The 15,224-nt window shown below is 34.7% G+C and overlaps 2 protein-coding genes across 3 annotated transcripts in view; one reads left to right on the top strand and one right to left on the bottom strand.

Annotated features, from left to right (window-relative positions):
- LOC139979189 (epithelial sodium channel subunit beta-2-like) overlaps window positions 1–2,171 on the bottom strand; it is a 22,947-nt gene extending 20,776 nt beyond the window's left edge. Inside the window, exons 1-2 of the mRNA XM_071989930.1 lie at window positions 1,579–2,171; window positions 1–18 (exon numbers count right to left, since the gene is read on the bottom strand). The exon at window positions 1–18 is cut by the window's left edge and continues 681 nt beyond it. The gene's annotated coding sequence lies outside the window, so the exon portion shown is untranslated. The remainder of the gene's footprint in view (window positions 19–1,578) is intronic.
- Window positions 2,172–5,129: 2,958 nt separating this feature from the next.
- Window positions 5,130–14,047, top strand: LOC139978738 (tyrosine-protein kinase CSK-like). 2 transcript variants are annotated; one of them, XM_071989198.1, is made up of 13 exons: window positions 5,130–5,672; window positions 6,130–6,148; window positions 6,384–6,454; window positions 6,977–6,995; window positions 7,185–7,261; window positions 7,613–7,783; window positions 8,084–8,194; window positions 8,570–8,742; window positions 8,974–9,093; window positions 9,554–9,668; window positions 10,355–10,448; window positions 11,013–11,094; window positions 11,860–14,047. In XM_071989198.1, exons 3-13 carry the CDS (start codon window positions 6,412–6,414, stop codon window positions 11,983–11,985), a joined length of 1,131 nt encoding a protein of 376 aa, XP_071845299.1. In that variant the 5' UTR covers window positions 5,130–5,672; window positions 6,130–6,148; window positions 6,384–6,411; the 3' UTR covers window positions 11,986–14,047. The 2 variants fall into 2 exon arrangements, with proteins under 2 accessions (XP_071845299.1, XP_071845298.1); XM_071989197.1 differs by lacking the exon at window positions 5,130–5,672 and having other exon boundaries at window positions 5,894–6,148.
- Window positions 14,048–15,224: the final 1,177 nt, after the last annotated feature.

Genomic DNA, 15,224 nt, shown 5'->3' with positions numbered 1-15,224 from the left:
CACGGGTTCATCGATTAGCTGAAAGAACAATATATATTTCATGTACTCGCTTTTCAGAATATTATTTTACTCGGGATAAGATAACGCCCTAAATCAACAGAGGGGCGATGTCATATCGGTCGTATCTAGTTCCGCGAAACTTGACATGCTACTGAGAATTCCTTTGAGAAATCGCTGACGGAAACTTCTGGGCAAACTAATCGCATATTCCATTTACACATAGTGTGACATTTTCGAACTAACATATTGTTTTACCACTCGTTAGTGTATGTCGTGCCACTTCATCCCCACCCCACCCCTCCCCCTCCCACAAGGAGCCGTAGGCACACGTTTTCCGGTGGCCGTCTCCTGCACTTTTCGGGAGCAGTTTCGGCAACCTTCGCCACTTATTCAGAATGAACTTTCTGATGTGAAAAGACCATGTGCCCGCAGCCACCCTGGGAGGAGGGGGGGGGGGTGGTGAAGTAGCACGTAATATACTACTCCACTGGTAAATAGCACATGTGAGCAAGGATATTTTGCTCATCTTTCGTTAGGCTACTTTACACACGTCTGTCATCAACCAATCGGAAAGCTTCTAAGGTATACTTAAAAACTTTGACTTAAAACATCACCACAGAAGTTAGTCAAATTACTATTAAAAAATAAATGCACCGTTAAAATGTTGTTCCGCTTTCGCGTTCAAATGCGTCAAGTATACTAATAATTTCGTATTAAGTTATTAAATAACCAGAAATATCTATATGGTAAAGACAAATAAATAGGATATATACAGAAGAAAGCAAACACAGAACCACGGTGAATATATTCATTATTTTCGACATATTTTACCCCATACTTATACATTTTATTTTATTTAACGGAAAAGCATCTACAAGAGGAGCATTAACAATACAAACATGCTTCGATTTATTTAGAGAAATATCGAGAACTGAAACTTCAAAGTGAAAAAGTATTTTGAAGCAGGTACCGTTTTCCATTTTCTTAAACGTTCAAATCCTTTGTTGGGGTGTGGGTTGTTGCTAACTTTTGACTCAAATCTTTTATCTCTAACAAGAAAAATCACAAGACTGCCCCAAATCAATGCCCAAGTATCAAATCTTTCTCAAAAGTGGAGCAGAATTCAGCGCGGTCTTTCACCCATGAACTTAATAGAAAACAAAAAAGAAGAAAAAGAAAAAAACGAAAAAACAAGAAAGAAGAAGAAGATCTTTCTGTCTGTTCCCCTTTAATGTCAACATTTCTAAGATTTGGGTAATTTTAGTCTAACAAAACGCTTCAGCATCCGGGGCCTTGGCTTCCGATCCTGGAGACTCGTAGTAACCATGCGCTGAATTGAATTCCTTTCTGAAAACTATTTAAGTCTGTACTCTAAATTTGCATTAAGAAAACAAGAAATGTGTTCTTCAGCTGAAGTTCCCATGATCTTGACTATAATCCAGGAATTTGCCCCCTGGACGTACCCCGCTCGAGATCTGAGATAAATTTCATTGAATTAAGAGTAAATCCTGTTGCTGGCAGGTAGTATTTTTTTCTTCTAAAATGATACAGCTACCGGAAGAAAACCGGTATACTTACCATTACTGGGTTTGTACAGAGTAATATTCCCATGTGACTTCCTTCGTGATCTTTGCTGGACAAGGGTATTACAAGTTAGATGAACTGGCTACTTTCCCAAGATCTCAGGCTGTCGTTGTATACTTAATACCTTGAGAGCAGCACCGACAGTCTTAACACGGTTGGACTGTTAACACATCGCATCTCATAAGCCCGTCTTTTTCTTTTCAAATTCTTCTCTTTCCTGTCGATATTCCATTAGATGTTACTATTTGCAGATACTTGGACTTCAGATTTAGCTCAAATGATAGTTCCAATTACTACACCGTTCGCAAAACAAAGACGTGTTACCTTGGCAACATCTAAGACGACTCGATCGACTCGAAAATTGGACTGCCTTTTTCGAATCTTTATATCCCAAATTAAGTTTGTTGATATCGAAATCTTTAAAGCAAACAATTTGAAAATGCTTAAAATTCATTAACTTTTTCCTTTCTCCTCCCCTAATACGTCAAACACTGAATGATAAGGGCTCGAGTTTAATTAAATCAGTCCTCAAATGACGTCATTGTTAGCTTTAGCTTTGTTTAGTGTTTATAAGGCAAATGGACATGATGTTGCCCAATATACCAGAGTTCGATCTTAAGAGGTAAGACTCCTATATAATTATAAGTAACGTGGTTTAATTGACTTTAAGGTTGGTCAAAATGATGATATGGTCAAATCTCACGTGGATCAAACTTTCATATGGGTGGCATGTGCTAGCAGCAGTGTTTGTGTGTGTATGTGGGGGGGGGGGATGGAGGTGTCCCCCATATTCCATCGTCAGTAGGGGTAATGCTTACATTTCGCCGGAGAATGATTATACCAATGCTATGTGTGTACACCTCCTTTCAACTTAAAATAAAGAGTATTTCTTGGCACAACCTTGAGTTTAGGGCTTATTATAGACCTAATTTATATATTGAGTATATAGACCTCAGAATGCACCAGTTGAGGTCTAAATTAATTTCTAATTTTTTTTTTGGAGGACCCACAGAACCCCTCCCCATGCATATGAGCATTCAACGACTCAAAGGCAACGCCCCTCTTTTATAAAATCTTTCAGTCGTTTTGGACCCTTCCATAAAAGTTTCCCCCATCTCCCTCAAGTTTGATACACTAGGCACACCACTGGATATAGAAGAGTAAGTGAGATCGTTGGGTATAGACAAGACGAGAGGGTAGCAAATTAACAACTAAATCAAACCGAGTAACTTTGTAACCGAGTAGAATTAATTAAAATCCCTTGACACTAGATACAAGATCACCCCAGCACACTTTGAAAGTAATATGTATATAGGGTACCGAGTGTAGTTTACGATCACTTAGACATTCTTGTGTCTTCTTTCAAACTGAAATATCCAAATCTAAAACTGAATGCCGTTCTTGCAACTTCGTAAAATTACTTTCACAATGCTTCCAATTGGCGACAAATTCAAAGGTCACAACTTGGTTTAAAACTAAGACATTTCGAGACCAACGTTGTGTGGTGTTTGGCACAGTTTGCTAACTTCGACCTCTACAGTATGTGAAATCCGACAGGTAGATCGACGAAGACGAATAGCGCAACGGATTAATACTTTGTACTGTTCGACATTGTATGCTGTAATCGACATGACTAGTTTGCTAACTTCGACACTTAATTTCGACATGGCGTACTTTGCTTTATTCGACACTCACACTGAAGACATATGCTTAAATGTCGAATCTTGAAATAAATTAATTATCTTCTTCTTGTTTACTTTCGCTGCTCTATCATGCAACAAAATGTTGATTTAAAATAATTTGGTGAGATACATATTTTTTTCAATCAAATCCGTATTGGTCCTTTTTTATTACAGGTTTAATATAATATAAATTAAATAAGATCATGTATATAGAGATAATTCGACATCCCGTTATTGTGATTATTCGTCAAACCAGATATAGAGTTTAATAAGTAACTAAAACGAACATAACATGTATACCTTATGCAATGTCAATGTGTATACCTCCTGCTCTAGAATAAATGTCACCTGACGTCAATATTCTAGTAATGCCAATAAGGATTGGTATTTACCTATATGTATTACATGCCGTCGATTCGACAGGGTCGATGAAGCTTCATTCGACATATTTTTTATGATTATCTAATAATAATTCATTAACATTATTAGTTATTTCATGAATACTTCAATATTCGTTAGAGATTTTTTTAATATGTATTTGACACAGTCGATGAAGGTATGAACCACCATCTGAGGGAAGGGGAGGCGGGAGTGATAGTTTTTCATAGGAGTGAATATGGTGTTACCACATACACATGGGTGTGGGAGTTCCCATTTTATATCAGTTTGTTTAAACAAAAGTTAGCATATATACAGTCGAGATCCACATAAAATATGAATCAGAAAAATCAAAGTGGCAATGAAACAATTGCACGTGAAGTTATCACGTACGATTTTAAATGATTTTAATTGAGAAGGTCTTACCCACACATTACAATATATTATAATCTCTCCCATTGAATAGAGCAAAATTCATTCTATGTATTCCAAATGCTGACTGATTCCACTGACGGATCCAGGGCCTTTGTTTGGGAGGGGCCAAAGTGGCATTAGAGTGATATGGGGAGGGGTCTAAGGGGAGGGGGTGCCCCCTCCCCTTTGGAAAATTTTCTATTGCTAAATGCCCTCAGATGCAATTTGGTGCGACAAAAGTGTACAATGGTGATGTTAATTTGCTTCTAAAAAAAATGTTTCCCAGGTGTAATTTTCTAAAATATTTATAAAACAAAGTTGGGATCATCTTTCTCAAGAAATTTTATTTCTCATAGGTTATCAATTTCTTATAACCAGCCTGTAACTGCCAAATGGTGTTAAACTGTAAATCCTCATACATTTACATAGCTCCCATCGAATCGCCGTCCTGGGGGAGGGGTATAAGGGGAGGGGGTGTCCCCCTCCCCTTTTGATTTTATTTTGGAATCCTGGTGATGCTTACATGTAAAATGGTGGCACTTAGAAAGGCTTTTGTCACCCAAAATTTTCTGAGAAATATGCATTTTTTTTGTAACATCAATAAATTGAATAGTAGGTGATAACTCATTCTTTCCCGTGGCATGAAAATGTTCGCTGCTCGCCCCAGTGAAAAGAAATATAGGCTAATTTGAAGTTCAAATGATGCTGTAAAGGAGGTTTTATACTCTATTATGCTAAATGCTAAAGAAATGATGGTTGCTAAGTCAATATTTGATGCAATTTTTATTATGTATATTTGACAATTACAATGCGTTTTTTTTGGACGCTTGTGCGGGTCAGCGGGTTTGGGTGCTAGAATGCGGGTCTAATTCTCGCGAATTGCGGGTCAGTTGGAAGCTCTGCATTTAATTTTAAACCAGAAAACGAAAAGGTTTAGACTAGTCTACCACTGCTATTCCTCTCGATTTTTTAAAATTTCCAATCATATGATTTAGCGGATGTTCGGAAACACTTTTTGGCTCACCTTTGGGGGGGGCATGGCCCCCTTGGCCCCCCTTGGATCCGCCAGTGACTGATTCTAAATAGGGTATTGTATATTGGGCATTGTGTATTGGGCATTTGCATACTATGTATTTTATCGTGTGTCCTTGGTATTGGATATTAGGTAATGTGTATAGAGTATATTGTATTGGGGGATATTGACTGTTCATACATTGAACTTTCCCGTCACAATGGCTTCCTTTAGAAAACAATTTAAAAATTTGTGATAGAATTGTGATAGAAAAGTAAATGTTACGTATCCTTTCGTTACAGTGTACCGTACTCTTTCAAATTCAGGTTTAAAGTAAAGCAGCCGTACGTGTGTTAATGAGTAACATTTACATGTAAATCAGCAAGTCATCACCACGTTTATATGTTGTAGTCATGAACGGAAGTCGGATCCCTCGCACCTCAAAGACGAACACTCTCTTTGCTTGTTTCTTACAGCAACTGTACGAACAATACGAGCAAGGGCTTTATACATTTGGGTGATTGTGGCTGGTGTTGTCGGGTCCATTTCCATTTCCAGTTGTCTGTTAGTTTGTGCTTGTTTCACAGTCAGGAAAGTTAGATGTAGGTATAAGCATTGTACACACAGTTAAACTTTAATATTATTGAAACTATATGGCTTTAACGGTACTTTGTTTGAAAAAAGTCAGGTTTTTATTAGTTTACCATAGTTAACAATATTTGAACATATGTTAACAAACATAACCCAGAGGTGGACATAGAAATACACATATTGGTGGTGTAGAAGGTCCTGTAAGGGGGGGGGGGGGGGTTAGGCGGTGTAGAAGGTGCTGTTAATCATTGTATATTACGCTTGGAGTAAATTGATTCAATGTGCTAAAGAATCAGTCAAGGAAACATCATTGTAGACCAGATTGGTTTTCTACTTCTAGTTAAAGAAAATTTTGAGCAAAATGATCATTTGAAATTTAGTCATTGTTATCTTATCGAGCTTTCTCTATAATCGATGGCCGCTTTAGAAAGATTTAAAATATAGAATGTTTTCTTTCTTCGCTTACAGTGTCAAGAAACCGACGAGGGTAAGTATTGAGAACATATATCACATTCTACTGATTGTTACATGTGAACAGCTCCACCCACACCCACCCTCTCCCCACCCCCCCGTCTTTCCTGAACCCAGTCCTTACATTTTTTACTAAAATTATGGTTATCAAATATCTTTACTGTATATAAGACAGCCAATAGAGTTGTTTACATTGATGATACAAAGTATGAATTTACTGTTTCCTTCAATTTTTTTCCCTTTTGGTTTAGAAACCAGAGTAGCAGCTCAAGTCATCCAATGAAAGTACTTGATAAAGGACCCTTAGATACCAATCAATCAAGTAAGGGGTACTTTGATTTCAAGTCATAATTTAAATAAATAATAAATAAATTATGTGAGTGATAACATAATACACTGTACAGGATCCATGTTGAAGTACATAATAGTGCTTTGGACTGGTATCTTATTGTCACGCTAAATACATTTTAATATATGACACATTAATAAGACACATATATAGGACACATTAATAAGACACGTTAATATGACACATTAATAACATTAGCCTTACAGTAATTTTTTTTATACTAAAACCAATTTTGAATATTACAGCAAAAACGTTCTGTATTTCATTGGTATTATTTCATGTTGCTGTACTACATTCACATGCAGAACGTTATACTCACTAATTTCAAACATTAAAAGAAACATATGTTTACTATACATTGTATTTTGACGGAGGTTATATACCTGTTGCTTCAAAATGTTATACATCAAAGTATTTCTTACCTTGCAATACTTGAACAAAAACGAAAACAATTATAGAAAAATAAGTTTACTAAAATATTTACTTCATTTACAGTCAATCAAAAAGGAGGAGGGTAAGCATTATTTATCAATTTACTCTATCTTTGGAATTGATTGTATATTTAAATGCATTAGTTATATTGATTTCAAAACTAGCAGATAACTTTCCTTATAAGTAATAACAAGGTGTATAATGTTGCTAAAACTCTCTTGGTATCAAATATCATAGAATGTCCGAGTTCTTTCGACGTTTATTTCTGTAGAAGGAAAGAATTACCAGAGATACCTGTTGACGAGGACAACTCGCAGAACTCTCACCATTCTGAAGGAAGTGAACCTAGTAAGTTACTCAAAATAAATATAATTTTAATTAAATTAATCAATGAAGGCATAAATGGAACTACAACATTATTACACACGGCCGTTATTAGAGCCCAGAGTACCGTGAGTACGTATAGAGAGCGGGTATAAACATAAATAAGTTCAAATTATTTATATACTGACAAATTACGTTTATAAGTTATTTTAATCCATAAATGTCCTCCAAAAGAGAAGCAATAACCATAATCATATTATATAGCTACCTTTGTTAAATCAGACTTACAACACAAGGTTTTGGTCTAAATTACTGAAGGTATCGGTATGTATTTCGTGATGTATATTTCCTTTACGACTTTTAATTTCTTGGCAGATTACTATTCTACAGCAGATGCGATTGCAGGAAAAGATCCCTGGATGTTGAGTGAGAAAGATATTTCCATCATCATGAATATCAAAATGGGTCAAATCTACAAAAGATGGATGGGATCTGTCAATCTGGCTAATGAGACCAATAAGTGTGTTGTAATAACAACATTGGCAGGTCAGTGATAACAAAAATCAGTGTTGTAATAACAACACTGATGGGTTGGTGATAACAAATATCTATAATCCAAGACTGATGTTAGCGTCATAGTCATATATTGATACAGTTAATTAAAACTTACAGGTGTCTTCATCGCTCTGTTGTATTCGAAAACTCGGTGGTTTGAATGGTAATTCCTCTCATATTTTATATCAATTAAATATTAAACTTATATTAAGTGACCAGCTTGTGCAACATTTTGATATATACCACGCTTTATTTATAAATTACCTTTTTCTGCATTTTTTTCTTCTTCAGAAAAGCTCATTAGAAAGAGAGAAATTCATTGGGAGGCTTTCATCAGAAAATGTCTCGAATTGCCAGCATCGAACCATCTAGCGAAGATTGAAGCAATATCTATCCAAAGCAGTGAGTTGTTAATTGGGAACATGTCTTAAAAACGTACTAATGGGAAAAGATTGAACGAGCATCGAATCGTTTTCATTAAAGCTAACATCCTCGGTCAATGATTGATCACAAAACTTCCGTCGTCGGGCCTGATTAATGTCAAGTTTATTAAGATAAAGTTCACATGGACTATCTTTAGTTGACAAGATCGTCTGATCAAGTCAATAATCATTGTATATATCCGAACAGGATTAAATCAGGGATTTCAACAGAGATATTGGAATTGATAATTAAGCTAGCCAGTTTTCATTGCGATTAGAATCATGTTAAATAAAATTACAATATTTATGGAGACTTCACTGTTAAGACCAACTATGATTTTTTCAATTGTTTTAGGTAAACTGTTTCTTATTAGTGAGCATCTCAATTGTGAAAGTCTGCATGGCGTCTTGTCACGTGATACTAAAGATAAAGGAGATTACTATTGTTGTAGTTCATTGTCAGTTCCTGACGTCATCAAACATGTAGCTGGTGTTTTGGAAGGAATGGACATCCTTAAGACATTCGGGGTAAGAAATGTAAAACTTGCCTAAGGTATCAGCTAAATATTGTAGTTTATTTAATCCTATAGTAGTTTTTTTTTCTTCATCAGATCAACCTCATCACTGTTTGTTGTAAAGTTTATATTCGTATCTTCAAACAAAACAAGTTTTCAGTCAAACAAGAAGGCATAAGTGAGCCCACTTCTTCTCTTAATGATATAATAACTGCTTAACTTATTGGTTTTCATATTCTGCAAGTTCCTTCACCCTGGCTTAACAACCAAGAAGGTTTTACTAACCAAGGAAGGACAGGTGAAATTATTTGACTTCTGTCTGGCCGGCGATGCACCAAAAATAGCTGGTCTTAAGAAAGCACAGGTAAATTACTCAATTATTAATCGACCCTGTTGTGACCCTGTTCTTAGTCTGTCTAATAATTATAGTTATTTATTTACTTAATATTATTTCAGTTTCTTCATAATCAGAAAAAAAGTGTTTTTTATAAAGAATAATGGAGCATAATAATATGTAAAACTTTATTTTAGATCAAGCTAAAGAAAGAAAACAAAATACTCCAGCTGAATCACTTGTTCTCTTGGAGTTTTGGTAAATTTTTGTGGATTTCATTACACAAGTACATTATTATTATTATTGTTTTAATAGAAAGCTCGTTAACTTTCAATATCATACATGTATCGCTCTAAATTGTTTTTCACAAATACAATTCAAAATTCTCCGTAATTCAAAACACAGCTTAATCTTGATAATCTTGATAAATATTAATATATTAACAAAATAAATTAATTGTGTCTGTTATAAATTACTATTTCGTTTACAGATTCCTACGGTAACTTTGAACCAATTTCCACCTGAAATGTTACTGTTGAATCAATATACAGAATCCAGTGACGTGTGGTCTACAGCAGTAGTAATATGGGAGATTATGGCAGCTGGTAAAGAAATTTAATAATAACGAAATAATTGTAGCAAATACTATAGTGTCCGATAACAAAATACGTTGCTTAGTATAATAGAAAACTACAGCAATTACACAACCAATATGTAGTTTCATATTTTATTAGTAAACTGAATTTGATTGACAACATTTATCTCTACTAATATATATACATCAAAGACAACTCAAGTTTTAAAATTTCAATTAATTCTAAGTAACGTCAATAATTACAGTAATTTTTAGGAAGAAATATGTAAATATTCTATATAGAAATATAGAAAATCAACTTATTATAGTAATCTATAGAGACACCTAGATATATTGAACATAACAAACCATTAATTGCAATCCAGTACCAAATTGTAAAATCACAAATTTTGACGGAAAGTTACATGACTGCTTTTATCTATATTTAAGGTTAGTTAACTAGAAGAAGAGACATGAGCAACATTTAAGACTTTTGTTGTCTGAAATTAATTACAGCATATATTTAACAATTGGTAGTATAATGTATAAATAAAGTGAATGCAAGAAGGGAATAGTAGAGTTGGACAACATTCATTACTGACACCCTGTGGTACAAATGTGTTGAAGACGTGATAAACTTGGTGTCCTCTCAATACCCCAGTTGGCTATATCATATATATATAAGTTTCGATGTTTCTACACTTGCACATCTCTTAGGAAACCCACCGTTTCCTGTGGACAAGGAAGTTAGATTTGGCGAAGAAGCGGTCACACCATCAGTACCCTGGCCGGAGAAATACTTGCAGATAAAGTAAGAAGTCAATCCCTAAATTACCCTTTCATTCTGTAAGTACCCGAGTAAACACATTCCATACTAGTTGAAGTCGGTTTGTAATTGATTTTGTATTTTTCTATTTGAAAAACAAATATTTAACAATTATTGTAGGTTGTGCAACCATCGGACAGTGTATGCGAGTTTAAAAAAGTTACTATGGTAGAGTTATTGTGGACTACTAATTAATACTTAAGTCTACTTAGGTTACTGTAAATGGAGACATTTGAGTATCTTAGGGGAGCACTGACTTGTTTGATTCAAGGTACTTTCATCCAAGTGAGTGCTTCCATTGTCACTTTAATTATAGCTATGTAATCCTCATTGATATGTAAAACGTTGAAAGTGTCGTTTATTTAACCAAGTAATAGCTTCACAATTTCTATTGGGAAATCTTACAAGACAAAATGATCACGAAAGTAAAACTTACTAAACGTGTCTGTTCGTGCAACACTTCTTGTTTCATTTTTACAATTAAACATATCACATAATACACTACATCTGCTGATTCACTATTTGAATTGATTTCTTAATCATTTGCAGAGATAAAATCTTGTTCGATTGCTGGAACCATAACTGTTCTCTTCGACCTTCCATTCATCATTTGAGGGAAACATTCGTAGCTGTAAGTAATTTATTACTCATCTTTATAGAACATATATATCAGTCACCATGACGTGTCCGAACGTGGTATCAACATCATTGTATACACAATGAAGAAAATTCTTTCCTAGATTGTATTAGAGACTTGAGAGTAGATTAAGAGGTTTACCAAGCTATTGAAGGTAGCTTAAATAGTAGTTCATAAACTCTATCATAATCCTGCTGTATTCAGCATTTCTTAATGGCATCATGTAAGTCATCTCCGCTGTCATATTGAAATCCATGGGTAGGGAATGAAATCGAGAAGAGAATATTTAGTGAGGTTTAGTTTATTGATATTGATAGCAACCGAGGTAACGTATTCTGGCAACTAACCCAATGTAGAAACGAGTAATATAATTCATATAATTTTAGAGATAATTTTAATTGAGAAAACTGCCACAGTAAAACGGATTTTTATTCACACTAAAGTTCTTATGTCGACCATCATGATGTACTATGTCACGTGCAAAAAGAACGATGTAACTGATTATGTAGCTTAACGTTAAGAGGTGTATATAAGAATAATCGATAATCGATAGTTGTAATTATACAGCTGTCTCGTATAACCAGCTTTAAGTGATTCACAGCAATGTTTAGATCTAGCTTATTTATGATTTCTTCTGATTTGATTTTACCTTTCATGTAAAGAAGGTCTGTAAGCTCAGTTCAGGCAACGTTGTATATTTTATTTAGCATTTATGTTTTGATAGTATCTTGCAAAAGTCCCCTCATTATCCCTTAACAGATATTTGAGAAATTAATCGCGGACAGTTCTTACGAGATACCGATACCTACGACGTATTTACCTATGAGAGCCCCTGATATCGCTCAACCTACCTATGCTGAACAAATCTACCATGCTGGAATGTAAACTGGGTATGACTAGGTTCTAGTACTGGTGATTGGTAATCGCTACGAAACCTCAAGATTCCCTGAAGCTACAGGAGCTACCTACACATATACCATATTATAGAGTAGAACAGTGTGTCACATATATTCTTATCGGCTGTCATTACTGGCCAGTACCTGTAGAGTAATGGGTGTCACATATATTCTTATCGGCTGTCAATATTGATCAGTACATCCGTGAGAGTTCATGATACAGCAACAAGGTTTACCTCCGCAATTATATATTTATCATACACGATAGTAGACCGGAGTGTCTCACTGGTATCAATTGGTTTACTCTCTGTAATATATAGTATGCTGTATATGTTTAGCATAAACTTTTAAACACTTTGTAAAGACAACACATGCAACTTTGATCTTTCATAGGCTTTTTCAATATATCATATGATTTCACACATGACATGCCATTTCAAGTTTAACCGTTCTTCACCTAAGCACTTCTAGCATATTTTGACACTGCTATGTTTCGTAATAATGTTATCAACGTATTGGGATTTTTTCCTTTTTAGCAGCCAACTTTTTGTTCTCTGTGGTTACAATAAGTATGAATGATGAGATCGCCGTTATTCTGTAATGTTTTGTATTGACGTCTTGACAAGGCTAGTGACATCAAATTCAAATATTCTTTCTTCATTCTCTTGAAATTAACAACCTCAAAAGTTTATGATATATTCATATAGATATAGATAACATTGACCGAGTCAGTCAGTTGAAAGCGATAGAACGAAACAACTCTATACTATGGTTAACGTTTTACTATTTTCCTTAATATATAAGTTACACATTAACTCATAAGTTTCTTATTCGATAAATTTTATCTTCATATTTTCTTGCTAAAGGTAGTGTAGTAAATTTATCCCTTCGATAGATGCCGAAAAGTCAGGCTCATTCTGTAATTATTATAAAAAGTAACACACTTGTTTGTTATACATTTATATACGCTCCCTGTGGTGTACATTGCAGATGGTTTCAGTGGCCACCGTAATTTACCCTGATTTTCTGGTAACAAGAGCACACTTTCTCTTACATTCATCAAGCTAAGATTACATTCAAAGATAAAGTAAAGTTTTACGATGAGTTAACGAATACTTTTCTGTGTGCGTCTTTCAAGCAGACCATTGTGCAATTTCGTTTAAAATGAATATATTAACAACACCATCGTATAATGCAAATATTGACCTATTCTAGTTAATTCAATAACGTATCACATTATTAGCCTCCATGAATAATTACCAGGCAGCGATACAATTACGTAATTGGATTCCTTTTCATCTTTTCTTATGTTGTTCTTTACTTTCTCGGGATCCATAATCTTAACCCGGACTAGACCGTTGTATCCCTGCACCCTCTCGTCAGGCATGAACACAGGGAAAGACCGACAGTGATATAGGCCACACTGAAACAAACAGTCATTGGGCCTTATTTTTCTGGACCCTTGGGAACTGCCCGAATGCCCGATGATTCAATCTGCCCATGTATGACAATCAGAACACGAATAACATATGAGTATCACTGCTGTACTATGGGTTCACGATCTTTGAATAAATTAACTTATCGTTTACAGTACACTGTGTATTAAATAACTTTCTGGATGAAACAATAGTTCATATTTAGTTTATACTTTAATTATTTTTCAGTATTAAGTTTGTGTAGTTTTTCATTTTCTCTTCCCCTTTTGGAAGAGTGTTCCTCCTAACTGCCTACAAAGGCTAAATGGACTGACACACACTAGTAGTATCACATAGTATATGAGGTATTCTACAAGGAAATAGCTCACAGTTAGGTTTACATAGCACACATTGTTATTGAAGATATATATAACATGGTTGAAAGGAAAAGTGAAAGATATTAACCACTTCACAATAAAATGTTAACAACCGGACAGAAAATCACGTGATCCTATTACTTATCATTAGTTTTGTTATTACTTAACGTTGTTGTAATGTCGGTCGTATTTAAAAACGACTTTGTTTCCATTCATAGCTGTTTTAACATACACTGAAGAATAAAGCACACAACAAAGATCCATGTCTCACATTGCTCATCTCATCTTATCTCAAAGCATCCCAACCCCCTCTCTCTCCACCTCTATATCTCTATTAAATGGTCTGTCTTCCTCTTTGAGTATATCCTGATTCGTTAACTGTTCAGACCATCCCCTGTAAACACACCAACGTATCCACGCACATACAACAGGGACGTTTCAAAACTGGTCGTAGGTAATGACGCATTCAATTTAGAGACATCATTTCTATCAAGCATGAATTCAAGCAGGATTGCTACAGGACTGGACATAATATAGTCTTTGTGACATCGATGTTAAACTCTTTAATAGTTGTTGGTTGCGTAACCGTCACGGCTAAAAGGCGAGGCTTGTCCGTCTGTAAGGATAACTGCATAGAAATAATATGTCAAAATCATCACCAATATTGTCATGTATGATATTAAGAATTAATTCTTCTTAGCAAAGAGAATTTATAAAAAATAAATATGACCCTAATGAAAAGTAGTTCTTTCGCTAGTTAAATGTATTCTACCCACCTCCCCCATTTATTTAGCGTTTAGAGTTATTACAATGCGCTGTCAATACGAATAATATTTACCTGCTTAACTTATTACATCCTTTTATTGATTCCTTTATCCATTAAATGCATCCCGGTTCTTCCCCTCTTCCTCACGTATGAACATGTCATTCAGGAATCTATAGTCATCTCAGAATTAAACAAAACTTCTGGAAACAAAACACGAACAAAAAGAAACTACAAACAAAGTTGTGAAACTGTTAGTGTAGAAACAAGAAATGAAAGCATTCTGCGTGACATAGAATTGACAAGACAGAACTTTCCACAATGGAGATTATCCAACTGAAAAGAATATTAAATATTCCAATTGCAAAGAAGCAAAAACCTGCAGAGAGTAGACTACGGAAAACTGCTAATGTTAGAACAATCAGTACTCGGATATTATTACTTCAATATAAAACTGAAATAAAGATATTTAGCAACAACTCTTAACAAAAGCTGCACCTTCTCTTACAGCATGATATTTCTGTATAGTATGGCGCATTGATAATACTGTGCTAAGTCAACGATTCCGATTTGATATCCAAAAATTAATCACCCATTAATTTTACATGTATTCATCTGTGTAGGATTGTGTTACCTTTAATATAAATATACAGTTTGAAACAAATATTTGTTA

The sequence above is a fragment of the Apostichopus japonicus genome, chromosome 13 (genome assembly GCF_037975245.1).
Source record: "Apostichopus japonicus isolate 1M-3 chromosome 13, ASM3797524v1, whole genome shotgun sequence".
Taxonomy (NCBI): Eukaryota; Metazoa; Echinodermata; class Holothuroidea; order Aspidochirotida; family Stichopodidae; genus Apostichopus; species Apostichopus japonicus.
This window is presented reverse-complemented; position numbering and strand designations above follow the sequence as displayed.

Excerpts from the sequence above, each read along its gene's own strand:
- LOC139978738 (XM_071989198.1), top strand. The coding sequence starts at position 6,412 with ATGAAAGTACTTGATAAAGGACCCTTAGATACCAATCAATCAA. Across the intron at positions 10,449-11,012 it reads GAGAAATACTTGCAGATAAA|AGATAAAATCTTGTTCGATT; the intron begins GTAAGAAGTCAA and ends AATCATTTGCAG. Across the intron at positions 11,095-11,859 it reads TGAGGGAAACATTCGTAGCT|ATATTTGAGAAATTAATCGC; the intron begins GTAAGTAATTTA and ends ATCCCTTAACAG.